The sequence below is a fragment of the Colletotrichum scovillei genome, assembly GCF_011075155.1.
Source record: "Colletotrichum scovillei strain TJNH1 chromosome Unknown Contig00011, whole genome shotgun sequence".
NCBI lineage: Eukaryota > Fungi > Ascomycota > Sordariomycetes > Glomerellales > Glomerellaceae > Colletotrichum > Colletotrichum scovillei.
In genome coordinates, this window is record NW_023336269.1 from 3,404,541 (window position 1) to 3,425,353 (window position 20,813).

A 20,813-nucleotide genomic window follows, 5' to 3' on the forward strand; every position below is an offset into this window, starting at 1 on the left:
ATCGAACGGTTCCGCGCAAACGACCAACACCCAGACCGTTGCAAACGTTGCCGTATTCTCAACCCTCGCGTTTGACTCTGGGTAGTTCTTCGCTCCCGAGAACGCGCCAAACGGACTCAGACAGTCCCGTCAAAAGTCTCACCTACCCGCAACATGGGCCGCACATCAATCCTCACAAGGTCACTATCAATGCGGGTTGGAAATGAGCAACATCAAGTCAGGGCAAAAGAGGGCAATTCAAGTAACTACATCTACAATAATGTCCCCAAAAACTCCTCCCGGGTCTCCCCGGGCTAGGCATTTTTGCCTGGTTGACCCCTGAAAAAAAAAAGGAGCTACTGAACATGATAAAAAGACAGACTTTGACGTTCCCAAAGAAAACTAAAGCCGGAAGAAAAAGGTGTACATAGAAAAAGGTGGATGGTTGGTTTGTTGTTTTTTTTTTGTGGTTGCCCATTTCGGGTGGTGTTTGTTTGCCTGCCGTGGCCAATCCAACAAGAGAGACAAGAGGAACACAAAGCAAGACTGGACTCCATTACAGCTGGTAGTACAATACGCCAATGTTTCTGTTCTCTCTTCCCTGAAGGGGGGAGACCCCATTCTTAATTTCCTTCCCAAGTTCGCCGGTGCCATGAAACAATTAAAACCATGACAAGGTCGCTCCCGGCAAAAAAACAGCGGAAAAGCAGAGTCGGACAGGACAAAGCATAGATGTCAGTCATCCGGGGGTATTCGGATTTTGGCTGGCAGGAGTCGAGCAATGGTGTTTTGATAATCGAGACAGGCCATGTGAGGCAGGACGCGTTGAATGAAATTTGGTCGTAGGACGCCAGGGTCCTGGATGCAGTCGTAAGCTATATTAGGTCGAAACCGGAAGGAGAATGGGGCCTGGGTCGCAGGGCATCCTAGGCAGAGACGACAAGGAGATGGTTGTCATAGACGTCGTGATCCGTTGCGTGGGAGCGAATTGATCATGAGTGGGGAGCGTGTTCCCACAGGGCGGGCCAGTTTCTTGGCGTAGCGAGTGGATTTGAAGGATGCTTCATTGGTTTATATTACGGTAGACTGCTCAACAGCCGCATGTAGACAGATATTCAAGGGCAGTGTTGGCAGCGACTTTATGATCGCGCCCTTACGGTGCTCATGGGCGTGGCAGACGTTGATGGTCCAGATTGGGAGTGAGAGTGAGAGTGAGAATGGGCGCCAGAGGGCCGACCCCTCTTAGGGTGGTGATGAAGAGTACCAACATCGTGCTTGCCTGGTCATTGTTAGCAACATAAATTCATTCCAACACAGATGTAAGGGTAGCTCACCATCACAGCAGGCGCGCACGTTCTCGAGCCGGTCGGCGTCCCGATCTTGTCTCTCAATAATCTCTCGGAGGTCTTCGGCGCTGTCATGCACCTCGCTAGCCTCGTAGATGCTTGGGGTCGGGGCCGCAGCGGAGCGGCTCCTCAGACTCGAGAAGGTGCCAAAGTAGCCACTAATCCTACCAGCCATGGTGGGTCTCTGAGCCTGAGCAATCGAGTGCTTGTTCGGGGTAAGCGTAGGCACGTTCATTGACATGTCGACTGCCGGAGACTGGTTACGAGTTGTCCGTGAGTTGTATGATGACAGAGACGGAGGCGGCCTGGGACGGGCCGTGGAGTTGGTGCGACGGCCGAATTGCGGATTGAACTCGTCCACATCGGCCTGAGTGATGGCACCAGCCATCTCCTCGACATCGGACTGGCCCTCGTCGGTTGTGCGAAGCAGAAGATACGACAAGGCGTTGAACCACGTCTCGTGGCGCTGACCAGTTGTGCAGGTAAACTTGATGGTTCTGCCGGGAGAGATAACGATCAAACTCTTGCGGTGCAGGCCGGGTGGCATTGGGTTATCATCGGTGACCACACGAACGGCCTCGATGGGCACACTCTTGCCGCGAAGCTCAGAACGGCCAGCAGTGGCCGGGTCGCGATCACTCCAGTATAGAGTGCGAGTATACGGGTGAACCCAGAAGTAGCGTCTGTGTCTGTTGTCGGACATTTCTCCCCTGCCGGCCTTGCGGGTGTACTTCCAGAGGTACTCGCCAATCATGGTCTGTGTGATGGCCTGGATCATGCGGGGATCGGTGTTGGGACCGAAGCCTGTTGCGGCAGCCAGCTCAGCCTGAGGGTTGAAACGGTGGTCAATCTCAGAAACAAACGACGACACCGAAGAGTGTCTGCTCATAGTAGACAACTTAGTCGGCGAGTGAACCTCGGCGGTGCCGTACGCCGAACCAGCGCGCGTGCCGCGAGCAACAGGCGTTGCCTTCATTGATGTCGAGATCGACAGCGGCGACTGCGGTCTGGCGGCGCCGTTGGGAGTCTGTGGTCGCTGGTTTCTCATGGCAGAGGCAGGCCACAAGGGAGGACCCATAACCGCACTATGCGACGATCCAGTTCTCGCAGCCTCAATGGCTTCCTTGTGGTTGGGCGGGAGAGGGGGTAGCGGTTGAGTAGGCGCGAGGTTGCTGTTGGCACTTCCTGGCCTTCTGAATGCTGTATCCATCTTGTTCTCGGTGGAGAAACTGCTGAGGCTGTCGTGAGAAGGACGGCGAATGCGAACGGTGCCAGGAGTGCTCGGGGTACCGAAGCTCGACAATGACTTGTCAGATGTGGCCTTGGTCTTGGCGAGGAGCATCTCATCAATCGCATCAGCGGTCAGGGAAGTCTGGGCACCTGAATCAGACATGGGAACGATGACCTTGGGTGCAGGGCGGCCGGTGGCGTTAGTTGAAATTTCCTTGAACGGCCGTTGGGACTCGGGAGTTTCGGACAGACGTTCGTCGCTAGGCGATTGCCGAGTGTCGTCCTCCGCAATGATAAGGCTGTCGGAGGCCTTGTTCTTTCCCCGACCAAAGACGGAGCTCATCAGAGCATTCTTGGAGGGCGTCCTTGGCGCATCCTTCTCATCGAATGGCGAATCCATGTCGCGGGGAAGAATAAAAGCATCCCGCTTCGGGCTTCTGGGCGAGATGGGTTGCGTCTCAATTGACTCGATCGTGGAGAAACCGAAATTGTGCTTGGGCGCCGCGGTTTCTGGCGCAATGGCGGGCTCTACGTGCTGAGATAATACTGATGAGAAGTCCAGAACAGGCTGAGGAGCAGCGCGAGGCTCGACGTGCTCAGATGAGATTGTCGAGTACGCGAGGAGTGCGGGCGCAGGAGCTGGAACCTCGGGCTCTACCTTAGGCTCAATGTTCTCCGATGAGATGGAAGAGAGGGTGAGGGCTGGGGGCAATGGTGGCAACACCGCGGGCTCGGCGATAGGCTCAATGTTTGCGAATGAGATCGAAGACATGGTAAGAGCTGGCGCAGGCTCGGCCTTGGGCTCGATGTTCTCGGAAGAAATCGATGTGAGGCTGAGTACTGGAGCGGGCACGATCACCTCAGGCTCCGCCTTTGGCTCAATGTTCTCAGCTGCAATAGACGAGAACGAGAGCGCCGGTACTTCCGGAATGATCTCGGGCTCGGCCTTAGGCTCGACATGCTCGACCACGATGGACGACAGGCTGAGAGCGGGAGGCAACACCTCGGGTTCTGCTTGAGGTTCCAGGTTGTGAGAGTACAGCGCTGAGAGGCTGAGGGTCGGCGCCGATGGGACGACTTCAGGCTCTGCCTTGGGCTCGACGTGCTCAGTGGCGATTGCCGAAAGACTGAGCGCGGGCACAACGGCGGGGACTTCGGGCTCTTCTCGCGGCTCCACGTTCTCGGACGCAATCGACGATAGAGTGAGGGTTGGCGCCGGTGCTGAGATTGGCACGGGGATGGGAGCAGGGATCGCCGCGAGAGATCTGGACGTCTCAGGCTCCTCCTTGGGCTCAATGTGCTCGGACAAGAGGGCCGACAAGGTAAGGTCTGGCACCGGGGTCACGACCTCGGGCTCCGCGACGGGTTCGAGGTTGTGTGCGTGCAAAGCAGAGAGGCTGAGAGCCGGAGGAGGAACCTCAGGCTCGGCTACCGGCTCCAGGTCGTGGGCGTGCAGCGCCGACAGGCTAAGAGCAGGAGCTTGCGTCTCAGGCTCTGCAACCGGCTCAAGGTTATGAGCATGCAAGGCCGACAGTGAGAGCGTCGGCGGGGGAGTCTCGGGCTCGGCCACGGGCTCAAGGTTGTGGGCTTGAAGAGCCGACAGACTCAAGACCGGAGGCGGCACCTCAGGTTCGGCCACTGGCTCGACCACCTCTGAGAGGTATGTCGAGATACTCAGGGTCGGAGGCAGGATCGGGGGTTCAGCCTTTGGCTCAACAATCTCCGAGACAAGCGAAGTGAAGGCCAAGACAGGAGCCGGAATCTCGGGCTCTGCAACGGGCTCGACGATTTCTGACACGAGAGATGTCATGGTCAGAGGAGCTGGAGCAGGAGGTGGCGTCACGGGCTCAACAACTGGCTCGATATCCTGAGCGTCAATGGATGACAAACTGAGCTCGGGAGGCGGCGGCAGAACAAAGTGCTGCGGGCTAGATGGTGGCATTGGGAATTGTGCCAGCTTAGCCTCCATATCCCGATCATACTGAGCACCAGAGTCACTGTACGACAGCGTAGACAACGGTCTGGAGCGCACTCCGTCTGTGGCATCATCTTGGGACAAGTGACGGGCGACCTGGCTGGCGGCCATCATAGATCCCAAGGACTCGGCCTTCTCGTCGTGAACCACACTTACAGGGGACAACGGAGGCGACTCAATCATGGGCTCTGTCATCATACCAGAGTCGACCATCAAGGGTCTCGAAGCTGCGGCCGCTCTCTTAACAGGGTCCGTCATGCTGCCGGTATTGACTGAGTCGTGAGACAGAGTGGGCACTGCCGGAGTGGATGTCGAATCGGCGGTTGCGGATCTAGCACGGCTTGGTGTCTCTTCAATGCTCTCAGCATCACTGTTCTCAAGCTCGCCGAGCTCTGCGAACAAGCTTTGGCCCTCTGTAGGCTGTGGTGTTCCAGTAGCGCTGCCTGTGGCAGCACTGGCGGGGCTGCTCTGGAAGTTTGGCTCCTCGCTGACCTGCCTAGAACGGCGGTTCATCAATCCTCGTCCAAGCCTGACGCGCATGCGCTGGTTGTTGTACTGCGACGTTGGCGTCCTGTACTCGATATACTCTTCATCCTCATCGGCTGAGGTTGACGCAGTGCTATCGTACGAGTTTCGGCCTCCTCCCATTACAAGAGTCTGGGGACGCAGCTCACGACCCTTAGACGGGCTTTCTGTCTCAGTCTCGGTGTCGTCGCCTCCGGAGAAGTCCTCCACGCCGGTCTGGAAGTCCTCCGTCTCCGTGCCACGCTCATTGGCAGTCTCAAAGGCAGCGTCGCTAGTCTCGTTGGCAGTCTCGAAGGCATCACTGACGTCGGTGAATTGTGGTCTGTAGCTGCTACCGGGTCGGCTGCCGGGTCTGCGGACGGTGGAGTTGGAGCGAAGGGTGGGCGAAGTTCTCGGGCTACCAATTTCAGTGGCCTCTTCCCATTCGTTGTCGTCCTGGTAGACCTCATTCCTGCTACTACGGTGGCCGCCGAGCAAGCCGCGGGACGGCTTCTTGAACTCTCGCGACTCAACCTTGCGGGTGCGACGAGCAGGGGCGGGGGCGCCGTCAGTACGAAGCTTCTCCAACTCATCGCGCGTGTCCTGGAGGAGTCGCTTAAGCTCGAGCTTCTCGGTCTTTTCACGGTGAATGACAGTCTTTTGGCTCTGGATGGTTCGCTGGGCATGCAACAGAGAGCTCTTGAGAGTCTCGGACTCGAGCATAGCATGGCGAGGAGTACCCTTGATGGGCGACGGCGGCGGTGAGTGCTCGGGGGTGAATCCGTCCGTCGCAGTCTCAAAGTCCTCGTCGCTAACACCACGAACAAAGTCGCGATCGGACATGCGACCTCGTTGGACTGAAATAGCCTTGGCGAGCTCCGTGTTCTGGCTCATCAAGTCGTCCACCTTTCTTCGCAAGGCATTTCTCTCGGTTTCCGCCGTGGCCGCATTTCGCTTGGCGGTGGTCAAGTCGAGGTCCAGGTGCCTCACAGCTCGCTCATGCTCCTCGGCGAGCTTGGCAAGTGAGACCTTAGCATCATCAAGCTCCTTCTGCGCCGAGTTCTTCTCCACCTGGAGCACATTGAGGCTTTGCGTGAGTTTCTTCTCTCGATCCGCGGCGTCCTTTTGCGAAGCGATCAAATCATGGATCTGAGTCTCGAGGTTCCAGTTCTCGTCCTTGTACCGATTCTCGCTTTCGTCCAGAGTCTTAACGCGTTGTTGAAAGTTCTCGTTCTCGATTTCAAGTTTGGACTTGTCGACCTTGATGTCGCGAAGCTCTTCATCCTTTTCGGAAAGAAGTGATTGAAGGTTGCGAACCTGGGCAATCAAGGATGTGCTGATTTCGGCGGCGAACTCGATGTCGTGGATGCGATTGGCGGGCTGGTTTCTAACTTTGCGGTTCGGGACACTGAGCTTACTAGGCGATCCGGTGGCCTGAATCTCGAGCTTCTCAAATTTGGATGGACTGACGGAGCGCTATTGCATGGTTAGCCGGAACAGACATGCGCCACTTGTATTCGGCGCAGACTTACTCTTCCTATTCTTCCATCAGGGACGTAGGGTGAGCCTCCAGCGGCTTCATTGCTGGGAACTCTCTGCTTGGGCAAGAAAGCCCTGGCAGTCTCTCGAGCAACATCATTGTACTCCTTTTCGATATCGGCGAGCTTGGCGCGCAACTCGGGAGCGAGTTCGCCTTCTGTCTCCTGCTCTTCGACTTCCTTCAATCGTTCTGCAAGTTCCTTGCGCTGGTGGACCAGTGCAGTTCCTAGCTTTCCGGCTTCGTCAAGGCGTCGTTCGGTATCTGCAATATGCGCTTGTAGTGCGCGCTTCGCCTGGCCTGGCGATGAGCTGAAGGATTGGCTGTCGTAGGTAGAGTAGCGATTGTGGGCTGGGCCAGGCGGGGATACGAAAGGATCATTCATATCTGCTTCAACAGGCGGCAGATGGGGTTTATCGACGGCGAGTGAGGTAGCCATGTTGGGTGGAAACAATGGGGGATGCCGCCGTCAGATACGTTGTGGCGACATCCAGTGCACGTATCCGCGGAGCAGCGATGTTGTTGTCGTCTCGTGGGCGTTGATTGCTGGTGGTGCGGTTGTAGACAGACAGTTGTGTTGTCGCAATTATCGGCCGAGTCAAGCAAGCTTAGGGAAATAGCCGGTACCGAACGGGGGATAGGGCGACCTGAGGTAATGAGCTGCAACACAAGCGCGGGGCGTGCAGAGCCGGCTGCCGTGTGCAGAAGGGGAAGATGTCGTCACCCACGTGGGAGAGAAAACCCAAGAGGAAAAGAGAAACGAGGGAAGGTAGAAAAGAGTTGAAAGCCGAGGAATTGAAGGCGCAAGTCGGGGCTGGTCGCAAAGGGAAGTAGGTGGAAGAGAGTGGTGTTTACTGGGGGTGCGTGATGTTTTTTGTTGACGTTGACGGGGGGCTTTGTTGTTTGTGTTCCCCCTCCCACAGCTGACCTGAGAAGGACAGAGGACAGCGATTGCGGTGCGATGGATTGTTGTGTTGTTGACTGGAATGCGGTCCCCAGTGGTTCCTTACGCAGGCGCAGGCGCTGGCGGGTTGTGTGTGATGGTCCTATGGAGCGATGGTCAGGTCCTGCAGAAAAAAATGCGCTACGCGACCAGTAGAAGCAAGGCAGTGCCTGTCTGCTTTGTTGTTTGGCCTTGAGTATCTGCACGGAGGATGCAGCTAAGAGGATGGGACGGGGTGGTGGGATGAGCTAGGCGCGCCCGCACCTTTTCCTTTCCTTGTGGTTGCTCTTGTTTTCTTGCGCCAGAACTTCAGGTCGGCGCTGTACTTTTTGGGGTCTATTTTTTCTCTTTTCCTTTTCGTCCCTTTTTCGTTCTGTTCCCCTTCTCGACACACAGACACTTTTACGTACCTTTTTAGAAAGCCGCAGGATCCGATGGGCAGAAGAAAGAACCAGACGGCGAAAGGTTTAAGAACCTAAAAGCGGTTGGTGCTTTGGAGACGGGAACGAACGACCGGGGTTTTGTTGGTGTGTGTTGCGTGACTGTGTGCAGTGCAAGAGCGGCCTATGTCCGGGGAAAGGGACAGTGAGAAACAAAAAAACGGCGGCAAAGAATAAGACAATGGGATTATTACGGAAACGTCTACCGTTTCCCGTGAGTGTCGACGGATAGAGGCGAAAGATGCCAGGAGAGAAAAAGTAAATGAGCTGGCGTGTTCGAAGAGCGCTGAGGTCTCAGTTGAGGATATTCTGCAGATGATTACGGGCCGGTAATACGAGGCGACCACGCGCGGCGGTGAACAGTGAGGTGACGAGATGGTGCCGTTGTGGGTGTCCCTCTGACTCTCTTTAGGTAGCTGGGTCTACCTACGGTAAGGTAAGGTAAAGTAGCACCAGGTAGTATTGGCTTGAGCAGAGTCGCAAACCGATCGGTCGGGAAGATTGACGTATAGCGGAGCGCGGAGGTGGCGGCGGCGGCGGCAGACGGAGGAAGGCGCGAAGAGTCAGACCAAAAACTAGGTAAGAAAGAACGAGAAACGGGTATTGGCCCGTAGAAAGATAGCGAAGGAATAAGGTCGGGTAGCTGCAGGTAAGATACCTGTTCGTTTTTAGGGCGATTGTAGGGAAGGTGGGAGTAACTAGTAACAAAAGCTTGAATAGAAAAAAAGGCAGTGTAAATTAGAACGAGAAAAAAAACAAGGTGGAAAGGAAGATGGGATGCCCCCGAACCAGCACGGAAAGCAGGAGAAAAGAGAGAGGTCCAAGTCGCGATGATGAAGACGATAGACAATTACGTCCTCGTCTTTATTTGGCAACAAGGTTCTTCTTTCCTGTAACGCTACTTGTTGCTGGTCTTGCGTCTTTTTCTCCTGGTGCGATGCTCCAAACTGAATGGGAGACTCGAGGTCGATGCCCGTCTGAGTAGAGTGACGCGACCGGATGGAAGCACAAGAAGGAGGGACGGAGGCGACGGTCGGCGGGTGTCGGCGTCGGCAAAGGGAAAGAGACAGACACACGACGGACGACGAGGAGGGGAAAGGGAGGAGAAGGAGGGATGGAGGGAGAGAACGTGGAAGGGGTTAGTAATTAATTTGGGAAAGGGCAGAGTCGCGAAAGAGAGAAGGAGGAGAGTGGAAAGAGGAAGGCACGAGGGGATCCTCTTTCACTTTCAAGTATCCTCAAATTGTTCCTTCATAGGTACCTTCCTTACACAATCCACACTTCCACAATACAGTACACAGTAAGGTACTGCGTAGAGCATGAGAATGTTCGCAACAAGGGCATTGTTATTCACCACTAGCTATGCGCTTCTCCCCCTTCACGCGTTACGGCATGCGTGCACAACTACTGTGTACGGAGTATATGGATACAAGTGATTTTAGACCAGGTGGCCAGGAGTCCAGGACCCAGATGGAGTGTGGTTTAGACGAGAGTTGTGTTCCCCCCCCCCCCCCGTCTCCTGACTGGGAATAGCAACAGACGAGACCCATCTCAACGACTATCCATTTTATTCCTGTTCCTGAGCCTGAGCCTGTGCCTGTGCCTGTCAATTCCACCCCTTATGCTTGTCCAGAACGCAGGGTGCTTGCCAGGTCTCGCTGTCTTGTGGGTTCCACCGTGGAGCTGCAGAATGCCTGCACCTATGACTGTGCAACTGCACAACTTCGGGTACCTGACAGTTTGCCTTGCGACTGCTCCATTCGTGCTATTTGCATCCGTTCGCGGACTGGGTGGATAATGGCCTTGTTGTTGTACGAATAACGGGTGCTTATCGATAATGTGCTGTCATCCCTGGCCGTGGCGTGCAAGCCGGCCATCAACTGACAGCAGCTCAACAACACATCATCACACTAGCAGTGACTTAAGCCGCACCTTTTTCCATATTCCCGTCGATATCCATGATCTGCCGTACTAATTACTATCTACCCGTCTTATGTATGTATATCCACCTTGGTTGAGTCAAGTACCTAGGATCCTAGGTACCCAGGCGGACGGCTAGTCATCTGTGCATCATCGTCATCATCGTTGCCGAACTCAGCTCTAAGCACTCACTTGAAAGCCCTCAATTTCAACATGCCTTAGCGAAGACAACTGGGATCCATTCATCAAGACGTAGCAAAGCCACTGAGGCGGCACTTGCAGGGACGAGAAAATGGGGACATCAGCTCAAGATTGCGGGCAATGCACAGCATGGGGGGCTCTGCCACTCTACCTAGGAAACAAATGCAGGAGGTGAGTTTATTCAGTCAGCTACCTGGGACAGGCAGCTGCCTACTGCATGCAGAAGGTCAGCTTTGCAGTACAAAATCGACTTATGGCTTCAACATGCAGTTGTTTTGTTGTTTTACCATGGCCTCATGCACCACCCAGGAGACGTCTCCATTCAATCGTCCAATGCCGTTACCTCTCGCAGACAGAAACGCTCCGTGTGGCTGCCGCTGCTACAGCCGCATCCGTAGCCAATCCCGACGGCCCATTCCAACAACATGGCAGCATTCTCTCACGCGCACAGCAGACAGCACAGTGGGTGAGACCATGAGAAAGTTCTCAAGAACAGCATCCATCCCGACCCCACCAAAGAATACCGCTTCCCAGCTAGTACGGATACACATGCTCATGCAAGCAATCAGTCATGTCAGATCGCAGGGCATGGCATGGCATGGCATGGCATCGGCCATCCATCGTCGCCCATCTATGGGCTCTTCCCCGCCAATCCATACCACCATATCGCATCGCTTCAAAACAATGCCCGTGAAGACGCGCCCAGATGTTTCCTTGGGGTAAACTCGTTTTGGTCGCATAACTTTGGCCAATCTTAGCTCGCATCCACCATAAGCCAGCTCTAACCCAGCTTGGAAGCTCATCCCTGCGAACTTCTGTGTGCTAGTCTCTCCAGTTTCTGACCAATCGTTCCCTGGTCTTCCAGCCTCCCGATTTTCCTGACTGGCAGCTGCACTCGGCGCCGCCCCATGACGCTAAGCCGTATCAGTCCAGACACCTGATTGGTTTCGCCCCTCTATATGGGTCTTTCGCTCAAGCCACGAAATTTGTCAGCCCTGTGGCTTGACCTGATCATTCTAGAAGGTATTCTCGAACCCGAGAGCTGATGATCGCCATCAAAGCTAAAGTTGACCAAGGGTAACCCCAAACTTCTCTCTCAACTACCGACGTTGCCTAGCCTTAGCTGCGGATCATCAAAGACTCATTAGGCAATCTATATCAACGAAATCAGAATATTCCGTCCATCTTCAAACACCGACGTACACTTGCGATCGACGCCCAGATCCATCAAACATGGCCGACAGCGCCCCAGCAACAGATGCGCCAGTCGCCATCTTCAAGCGGCGCGGCGCAAAGGGCAAAGCCAACATCCGCAAAAGACCCGCAACACCGCCGCCCGCGAACAGCGACTCTGACTCCGACTACTCATCCTCCGAAGACGAAGCAGGCCAGCGGGTCAAGAGGCGAAAGACAAAGGCAGGCGCCATCACGGCCTCATCCAAGGACATCGCCAAGTCGAAACAAGACCTTTCCGCCACAGTATTTACCGCCGATCGCAGTGTGCCCATATCAGACTCCAACGATGCCACGAAACAAAGCAACTGGTACGACGAGGACGGCAAGGACGCTCTTTCATCAAAGAACCTACTGGGCAGCTCGCGAGCTGTCGCAAAGACATCGCAGGCCCCCGACGGAACATACAAGGGGCTGGCGAACCAGACTTCGTTCATCACGAAGAACCCAGACGCCCCGAACAAGACAGTGGGCCCCATCAAGGCGCCCACCAATATCAGGACCATCACAGTCACCGATTTCGCACCAGACGTTTGCAAAGACGTAAGTTGCCCATCACGTTACCTCCTCAATCATAGATACTAACAATCTTTAGTACAAACAAACCGGTTTCTGTGGCTTCGGCGATAACTGCAAGTATCTCCACGCCAGAGAAGACTATAAGCAAGGATGGCAGCTCGACAAGGAGTGGGAGAACGTCACAAAGGGGAAGAAGAACATTGCCGGAACCGTCGTTGCCAGCGCGGACCGCACCAAGGCCGATGACGATGACGACGACGAGGAGGCCATGTTGGAAAATATCCCGTTCGCGTGTATCATATGCAGGGAGCCTTACAAGGCGCCGATCATCACGAGGTGTGGTCACTACTTTTGCGAGCCTTGCGCGTTGAAGAGGTATAGGAAGGACCCCACATGCGCCGCGTGCGGGTCAGGGACGAACGGCGTCTTCAACGGTGCCTCGAGGTTGAAGAAGTTGCTGGATCGAAAGAGGGAGCGCGCAGCGAAGCGACGGCAGGAGGCCATAGAAGCAGGGGAGGAAGTTAGTAGTGAGGAGGAGGAATAGGATGCTAGGACTCAAAGATACCACAGCCCTGTCGCGGCTGAATACCTTCGTCTCTGGGCATGTTGTCCAGTGAGACTTCCATGACACTCACTCTGATCCAAATCGCACAACCGAAATGGTGAGGACCACCCTCGAGATGAGAAGGGCAAGTTACATGTCAGATGTTCCCTTGTTCTCCGGCCTCCCACAGCTTTGTCTAGCTAGTTTCTAGATCAAAAGCTGAGGAGCACAATTCCAATGTAGTCAAAGGGCAACTCATCGGCCACCCGGGCGTGAGTTTCAGGCTACATCAGAGTCAGCCTATGCTACAGCAAAACAGCTCTAACCAGCGCGATCCGTGCGCTTCCACCGGTTTCAATGGCGCAACTGTGTTGAGGAAGCTGTTGTCTGTCGTACCTAGGCGGACTACTACCTAAGGTACAGTAGCTTCCAACGGCCGATAAGATAAGCAGATCCCCCAGCACCAGCGCAGGCAGGCGGCAACCCCGCCACCATCTTCCCTGTCCAATCGTGAGACAACCCCGCCATCCATGTGATCGCCCTGAACAGCTGCCACGAGCTTGACTCCTAGTCATCGACATCAGGCGGAACTACGACAAACTACATCATTCTCAGAGTCGGCGGAGGACTAGGCTGTCTTTCTTACCCTTACCAACAACATCCTTCTCATCAGCAAGAAAGACACCGCTGAAGACGACCGCGTCACCACAAAGCAACTATACACTTAAGAGACCATCGATACCATTCAACACACAGCGTCACCGACTCGAGATACCGAAGCTTTCCTATACGTCACAGACCTACGTCAACGATGAATCTTCTTTACTCGACCGTCAACACACTCCGCGACCGGTACACGCCGGTATCGCACAAGTCCACCTTCCGTCAGACGGGCCAAATCACCCCCGAAGAGTTCGTCGCCGCGGGCGACTACCTCGTCTACAAGTTCCCGACCTGGTCCTGGGGCGACGCCGATGCCGACAGCCGCCGCGTCAGCTACCTGCCTCCCGGGAAGCAGTTCCTCGTCACGCGCAACGTCCCCTGCAACCGCCGACTCGACGACGACTTCGCCGGCGATGCGGGCCACGAGGAGGCCGTCGTGGAGGGCGGCAAGAGCTCCGGGGCCGGCGACGACGACGAGGATGGCTGGCTTCGCACGGGCGGGCTGGCGAGCTCGCAGCCGCTCAAGGTGAAGGAGGTGCGGACGGTGGACGACTCGGGAAATGTGGGAGACCGGGAGGTTGTGGAGGATGACGATGAGATTCCGGATATGGAGGATGAAGATGACGACGAGGCCATCATCCGCGATGCAGGAGACAACGGAAAGAACAGGTACTGATCACATGGAGGCTTCTTTGAGAAGACATTGCTGACCTCTCACTTTCACAGCGGTCGCCGGACATACACCCTTTACATCATGTACTCAACATACTACCGCACACCCCGCCTCTACCTCTCGGGCTACTCGCCCAACGGCCAGCCGCTACCGCCGCACGCCATGATGGACGACATCGTGGGCGACTACAAGGACAAGACGGTGACGCTCGAGGACTTCCCCTTCTTCGCCAACAACATCAAGATGGCGAGCGTGCACCCGTGCAAGCACGCGTCCGTGATGAAGACGATGCTCGACCGCGCCGACGGGGCGCTGCGCATCCGGCGCGAGAAGCTTCGCGCCGGCAAGGCCGTCGGCGGGGACCAGGGCATGGAGGGCCTCGTCGACGAGCTGGGCAAGCTGGATGTCAAGGATGCTCAGGCCGCTGCCGATAAGGACGGCGAGTGGGAGGAGGTTGAGCAGAGCGAGGTTGACGAGCAGGAGGTTGCGATCCGGGTGGATCAGTATCTGGTTGTTTTCCTGAAGGTACGTTTTCCTATATGTGAGAAGTTTGCAAGGGTGATGATGCTAACTTGCTGTAGTTCATGGCCAGCGTCACGCCTGGCATCGAGCACGATTTCACGATGGGAGTATAGTTGGGTGGCCGCTTCTTCCTCGGTTTTATTTTCCTTTCTTCTTATGGGAATGTCTTTGGGCAACGGGTGTGTCGGGCGACGATGGGTTTTTTTTCTCTTATGTCATTGGATTACGGGGACTTAGATCTTGGGACTTTGACAAATGGCGACTTACGAGAATTCAGTAGACTACAAAGTCGAGACGGTATAAAATCCGCATTATCTCTATCAGAAGTCGGAGAATAGGTCTACCGCTCTTGACGCTTATCTTCTTGGTGCATGAGTATTATGACGGGATGTGTGACGAGAAATGCGATATCAAGCGTGTACCTTGTCCGCGTGACGTACTTTAGCCAACATCATCTTCGTCCTCCGTTCTTCGTGGTATGTGGGAGCTCATGTTGGAAACTATGCCGGCACGTTATTGAGAAGTGGGCAGGATTCGGGTTTTCCTGTATAGATGGGATGGTATTTACCTGACGTGAGCTTTGAGGCTTGGTGGGTGATGAACGCCTCGCGTTGTTGGCATAGGCCCCTTTGGCTGCCAGAGGCGCGAGGTGGGTTGCACTACTTGTGTCAAAAGACGTGGTACGTGGCTGAACTCAACGCCCGGGGTCAAGAGCTCACGTGTGACCAGAAACTTGGCTTGAGGAGAAGGAGGTTGAGGTTTTACATCGTGAGGATATCCCCAGTATTCTCGCCAGATTGATCTTCGACCTATCCTGGAGGCGAAAGGGAAGATTTCAAGTCATCTCGGGGAATCGAGGTGCTGCCTTCAATCGGTGTGAGAGCTACCTACAAAGGCTTCTCCTACACGTTCACTCTCGGTGGCCCCTCGCGTACTGTTCTATGCTGTCGGCTTTCGTCTGTCAGTAAGGCTGAGATAATGTGAAGGACTTGGCATAGCACCGGCACGGAATACTCTGAGGCGGTTGGCAATTAGGGAACTATACATCATGTAAGGCAGAGATGGAAGGAGTTACGAGAACACGGGAGGCTCAAACCCCCAGCATTCGACAAATGCCTTTTTTTAAGGTGTAATCGTCGAAGTAAAGTGATCAAACCCATATGCCTGAAGGCCCCCAGTCTCTCTATTCTGAGTTGCGATATCTCGAGCTGGCTTGATCGCTTGTATGATGAGGACTACGTGAAGAACTCCTCCATTACGACAGAGTCATATCTGACGCTTTGATTCAGGAATAAATTTGCCGGAGCATTCTGGTACCTTCTTCTCGAGGTGTCGAGTAGGCCACATCCCAAAGCCGCACGAGGGCGAGAAATGGTATAAATACTGCACTGCGCAGTCAAATACTAGAGAGAGCAGTATGGGTGGCTTCTCGGAATGATTCCGGGACCATACTGCGGTAGTGGAGAGCAGCCCGCGGCAATGGCATAGGGCGTAGGTTGTCTATCTTGATACTTTGACTTTCACATGTCAGGAGGTCGGCATTAAGGCTCTCTGCTCTGTTCAGCTTCAATTGTCATTATCTAGAGTATGTTAGATATGTATCAAACGATGGGGAGGAGCAGAATAGGCGCTTGAGGTCCTGACTTTGCGAATCTAAGCACTACGGGGAGGCATACAGAGGAGGATGCTCAGAAACAGCAACTTAGAGCTTCTGATTGCGCGCTCCTCGTTAATCTCGATTCGACTACTGAGCAGGCGTATAACAAGACGACTGAAATGATTAAGTAGTGTTATCTGGCGCTTGTGAAATAATTTCTCTCCGTTCCTGACTGGAAGAAATATGGCAACTGCCTAAGCATCTGTGAGAATAATATAAAGTATCTTATCCTCATCATATCCTCTTCTATGGCAAGTCTATGTGGCCATTTGGTGGGCATTCTTGAAACTCTATGTCGCATCGGAAATTGTATTTGGGAGCCCGTCTCATTTCTCGATAAACTTCTCATTTGTCTACAACGTAGGAGATGCTAGAGAAGACTCACTACTGCGCTATACAGCTCCTGTTATCACTCCCTAGAGTGTATTCGATAGGTATCAAACGCCTGAGGAGAGCACACCCATGATGTCTTGGACCCTTCTCTTCTCCTGCCATCTTCTGTCCCTATGCGCTCATATCTGCTCGACAAACGCGCCGCTTTATCTCTGGCGTCTGCTTCCGCACGCACTGTCGCACCCAAGTGTGTTCATTTCGCCCACGAGGATGAGCACGTCGACCATTGACGCCACTGAACGAGAGGATAGAGTCCCTTTGAATATCATATTGTCACGAGGAATGTTCCAATGAGCTTCTGCGACTTGTTTGCGAGAGTCAACTTTCCTTACGTGACTGAGGGGTTTCCCTGGGATTTCCCGTCTCTTGTTGCCCCAGAATTCGCTGCTCGGGCTAAACTCAAGCGATGGTGAAGTTGACGTAGGTGGATTTATGTTTGGTCTCTAGTGAGCGTCGATAATTGTAAGCTCACGATGGTTTCAATGCCCTAGTGCGTGAATCTTTGAGCTCATCTGGAGGAGGATCTATTCAATGCCCCCCGCAACAGGCACCAGTGTGAAATTACAGGGTACCTGAAATCCTTGAAAAGGAAGAGAAACGAAATCAACGGGAGCTAGCTGAGATTCAAACGTCAAGGTACGGAAAACTGCCGAGTGTGATGCACCAGTCAACACTTCACGGCTATGAAACATGCTCGATTGCCGGGCAAATAACTTTTATGAAAGTGAAAAGGCAGCCGGATTTCCTCATGATGTAAGGCGTCATTATGAATAGAGGCAGATCGAAGTTGGATTGCTGAATGGCCGCCAAGTCGAGGCTTAATTCCAGCGTGGTTGAAGATCGTTCACAATTCGGATGATATTGGTATCAGCATATAAAATCTTTGACGGAGCGAAGAGACATACTGAGAAGCGTCCGAACGTAAGTTCACCTTCCAGTCGCCGCAGAAGCCCGCATCTAACTCCCCTTTACCACGTAGACTAAACAGGACCTGCTTATGACGGCTTCCATCCATATCACACAGCAAGACTCTACATAAGAAAAGGCCGATGCCCTGACAGCAGGACAACCGTATGCGTCGAACAGAGCACGTCTCCATGCCTTCAACCTCACCCACGGGTCAAGAAGCTCTTCGCATCCAGGGGACATGATCTACGTGATAGCTTATCTTCACTAGCACCCCAATGTCCTTGAGTCCTGCGACCGTGACACCTTTACGCCACTCGGGTACTTCATGGTCCCGTGAACCCTTGTGACGACCAACGTATTGCCGGAGTGATGTCCAGGATCCAGTCAGCGCAATGCCAACAACGACATCATATTCAAAACAATACAATAGCAACCAGCAGACACAATCGTGAGAGTGAATCTCTTGACATGTATGTGCCTCGTCAAGAACCCAAGAATTCCAAACCTCGCTACTCACTTCTTCTCATCGAGTATAAGCTTACAGAGAGTGATGCATGGCCGTTCCTCCTATCGAAACTCTTCAAGTATCATATCAAATTCTTCCCATACCAATGCAAACGCGACCAAGACCCCCCCTTCATCAGTTGAGCAAGCTCATTTCCTCTTCCAGACTACTGAAGGTATCTCGCTACAAGAGGTCTCAGGATGGAAGCCTACTTTCCACGAAATACTAACCCGTATACAAAATACATCCGTCACCGACCCTGGACTTCACTTGCACCAGAGCCTGGTTCCGTGCCTGTTTTCCTTCACTCAGATCTCCGGATATCTCACTCATCAGGCAATAAAGCAAGAAGAACAATCACGCTCAGTAGGAAGACCTCACAAGCTACAACAATCGTCTGGCCATCTCTTCTTGCCTTATCCCGTACCACGCTTCCGCCCAAATCGCATGTTCAACCACGAAAAAGAACCCTAAACGCAAAGTTCATCGCCCGCAGAACGCCACGTCCAACTTTCAACTCCTCGTCTCCGGAGAGAAACCCGCAGCGATCCCGGACTGGAACCTCTCGCGATGACCTTGTTGCCTGGGAAGCTGGCATTCATGTGAACAGCCGCCACGGGGGGAAGTACTCGTAAGCTACCGGTATATACATCCATTCAACTTCGAGCATAGCAGAAGTGCCAGTTGCAGCTACAAGTGACAGCCACATACACGGATACAGACAAATTTAGAGCCTCAAGCTACAGCTACAGCTCACTCTAAAGCTAAGCTTCCCAGACGACATCCGCGCTCGACCTTCCTCCTTCCACCCCAAGATCACCGTACAAGACAGACAACCCACCTGAATCTCTCAAAAAACACAAAAAGAATCAAAAGGCGCGAGGACATGTACAACCGGAAGCCGTACTCGGATGCTGAACATACACACCCGTCCTTCTCCCGTCCTCAACAAACAACCGTGACAAAAAAAAAAAAAAGCTCCGGCAACCGGAGTGACGTTCCCCGGTCTGCACGACCTCCCACCTCCCAACACGCACAGTCCGCGATCAGCCCGCTCGCCGCACGTTGAGCGCGGCGGCTTTCTCGCTCTCGATTCCTCCGATCGTTTGTCCTCTGACCACCTTGGACTTCCGTCCGAACTACGGGGGGCACAGAGGGTGAGATCTGTTCCAAGGGACGTCCATGTAGATTCAACAGATTAAGCAGCCCATATTCGGACAAGGTATGGGATTGCTGATCTCCTCGAATCGATGTCGGACTTACCGTGCTACCTACCTCACTCAACCAACATGCCAAAACGTGCAAGCAACTATGTACTTTAACCCATCGCAGTACGTTGACTTTTTGGTTGCCATGACTTTGGATCTACCAAAAGGCTACAGGCAGATCATAACAGAAACGGACACGCAATTGAGTATCCCTAGGGAAAGCAAACGAAAACTTTAAAATACGTTTGGCTTGGCACACTTCCCACCACCACGACGAAGAATCGTCCTGTCAAGCAATGGGAATCGCCGAACAAGCCAAGCCAAACCCCCAAAAATGATGGAGTGCCCAGTTGCAGGCATATTTCAACACAAGCCCGTCTCCCCAGTCGGGCTTTCCCCTCAGCTGGGCACGCCAGGGACAGGCTCGACGGACCATGAATGGTCAATGGTGGCATTTTTTGGCAGAACGCCAAGCGTCGCCCATCAAGGACTGAGCTGCTTCCTTCTCTCTGGGCATTCGATCATCGTCGGAGGGGGGCCAGACTGCCCACTAGGGATGCAGACGTCGCCGACTCGGGCTTGGGGTTTGGAGAACCCTTCTAGAAGATCTGGGCCCCAGGGCGATCACCCTCTTCGCCACATGAGAGGAGAGATAAGCTCTCGCGCTCTCTCTCGTTCGGCATGGCCATAAAATAAAAGTCTGATCATGTCGGAAGCTGCAGACCAATTCCCCACCTGGCGATGGCAACCTCCATGCAGATGGAAAATTCTGACGATAACGAAATCATTGAATGGCTAGTGGTACCGTGTTGGCCGTAGACGCAAAAGTTCAATATATGCCACGTCCGTGTCCGTGTGTCCGAAACCCATCGACCGAGCATTGAGCCGCAGAGCTTTGCGACGGTCGGATGGTGTACAGCATGGACAGACTGAACTGACCATCAGCGCCAAAGTATCTGGTACCAATACAGCAAAGGGCGTGACTGCGAGGATGATTGGCAAATCACGAGTGTTCGTACATAAACAAGACCGTCATCCTCACCATCCTCCATAATGGTGCATACCAGCCATGAGGGATTTTTCGAGATGCCGCATGTACGAAGAGCGTGAGAATGGCCTGTTCCCTCCCACCCATCCGGGATAGAGTTCCTGGGGGTGTGATTGCCTCCGGGACAAAGGATCGTATCGATGTAGGTATCGTGACCGTAAGCCATTTGTACCCCGCGAACCCCAGATTAATACCATCTTCCCGCCCATGTCGGGGCATCTCGTTGACCCGAGTTGTCTTGGGAGAAGTAAACGCCTGCACAATGCGGCTGCCCGTCTGCCGTGGAACGAGGGCGCTGGACAGGACTTAACTACAGACGCGTTTGACGGTCTGCAGCTCGGAAAGCTGCGGTGAATCGCAATGGCACCGCAGGTTCAGAAACAGAAGGCAGTCGCATGAGCTTCCCCGGGATCAAGCTGGGGGAAGCTCCAATAGGTCGTTTGCATCTCCAGCTTGAGGATGCAGCAAGCATTGAAGCGAGATTTCCAGCCCCTTTTACCAGCAGCAGCAGCAGCGGTAGAAGCTGTCGACTCACACTACATTTGCTGGCACCGCAGCGCCTAGCTAGCCCTGTCAAGCATGCCGCAAAAGACCCGAGAGGTGAACGCACCCAGTGAGGGGCTGCTGTAGACGGGGATTAGAGTGAAGCGAAGGGAAGGGCGGCGGACGAGCTCCAGGGCTCTCGGGGGCCTTTAGCTCACCGCCACTTGGCTTGGCGGGAGCCCGTCGTCGAGGGCTCGAGCGGGCGGAAGGGCAACGGGGCCAAGTTCGGGGGGAGAGACTCAGAGATGGAGACTGGAGAGGCTGGTGACGATGTTGGCGGTGGTGGATTGCCAAAGGAGGAGCTTCGATTGGAGGAATAAG

General features: G+C 54.1%; 3 protein-coding genes across 3 annotated transcripts; 2 read left to right on the forward strand and 1 right to left on the reverse strand.

The window, feature by feature from the left end:
• Positions 1 to 157: 157 nt before the first annotated feature.
• On the reverse strand, positions 158 to 9,114 carry HER10_EVM0005283 (PH domain-containing protein). Its single transcript, XM_035474905.1, has 3 exons — positions 6,567 to 9,114; positions 1,314 to 6,510; positions 158 to 1,258 (listed from the first exon to the last, which is right to left on the reverse strand). The coding sequence occupies exons 1-3, from the start codon at positions 7,008 to 7,010 to the stop codon at positions 1,119 to 1,121; spliced, it is 5,781 nt and encodes a 1,926-aa protein (XP_035326846.1). The 5' UTR covers positions 7,011 to 9,114; the 3' UTR covers positions 158 to 1,118.
• A 2,004-nt stretch (positions 9,115 to 11,118) lies between these two features.
• Positions 11,119 to 12,371, forward strand: HER10_EVM0013425 (autophagy-like protein 3; the record flags this gene model as incomplete). The annotated part of the gene is made up of 2 exons (XM_035482782.1): positions 11,119 to 11,851; positions 11,904 to 12,371. The coding sequence occupies exons 1-2, from the start codon at positions 11,309 to 11,311 to the stop codon at positions 12,369 to 12,371; spliced, it is 1,011 nt and encodes a 336-aa protein (XP_035327474.1). The 5' UTR covers positions 11,119 to 11,308.
• A 136-nt stretch (positions 12,372 to 12,507) lies between these two features.
• HER10_EVM0009704 (autophagy-like protein 3) lies at positions 12,508 to 14,632 on the forward strand. The gene is made up of 3 exons (XM_035479184.1): positions 12,508 to 13,703; positions 13,761 to 14,232; positions 14,289 to 14,632. The coding sequence occupies exons 1-3, from the start codon at positions 13,183 to 13,185 to the stop codon at positions 14,340 to 14,342; spliced, it is 1,047 nt and encodes a 348-aa protein (XP_035327179.1). The 5' UTR covers positions 12,508 to 13,182; the 3' UTR covers positions 14,343 to 14,632.
• The last annotated feature ends 6,181 nt before the right edge of the window (positions 14,633 to 20,813 follow it).

Excerpts from the sequence above, each read along its gene's own strand:
- HER10_EVM0005283 (XM_035474905.1), bottom strand. The coding sequence starts at position 7,010 with ATGGCTACCTCACTCGCCGTCGATAAACCCCATCTGCCGCCTGTTGAA. Across the intron at positions 6,511-6,566 it reads CTGATGGAAGAATAGGAAGA|CGCTCCGTCAGTCCATCCAA; the intron begins GTAAGTCTGCGC and ends ACCATGCAATAG. Across the intron at positions 1,259-1,313 it reads CGTGCGCGCCTGCTGTGATG|GCAAGCACGATGTTGGTACT; the intron begins GTGAGCTACCCT and ends AACAATGACCAG.
- HER10_EVM0009704 (XM_035479184.1), top strand. The coding sequence starts at position 13,183 with ATGAATCTTCTTTACTCGACCGTCAACACACTCCGCGACCGGTACACG. Across the intron at positions 13,704-13,760 it reads GGAGACAACGGAAAGAACAG|CGGTCGCCGGACATACACCC; the intron begins GTACTGATCACA and ends TCACTTTCACAG. Across the intron at positions 14,233-14,288 it reads ATCTGGTTGTTTTCCTGAAG|TTCATGGCCAGCGTCACGCC; the intron begins GTACGTTTTCCT and ends AACTTGCTGTAG.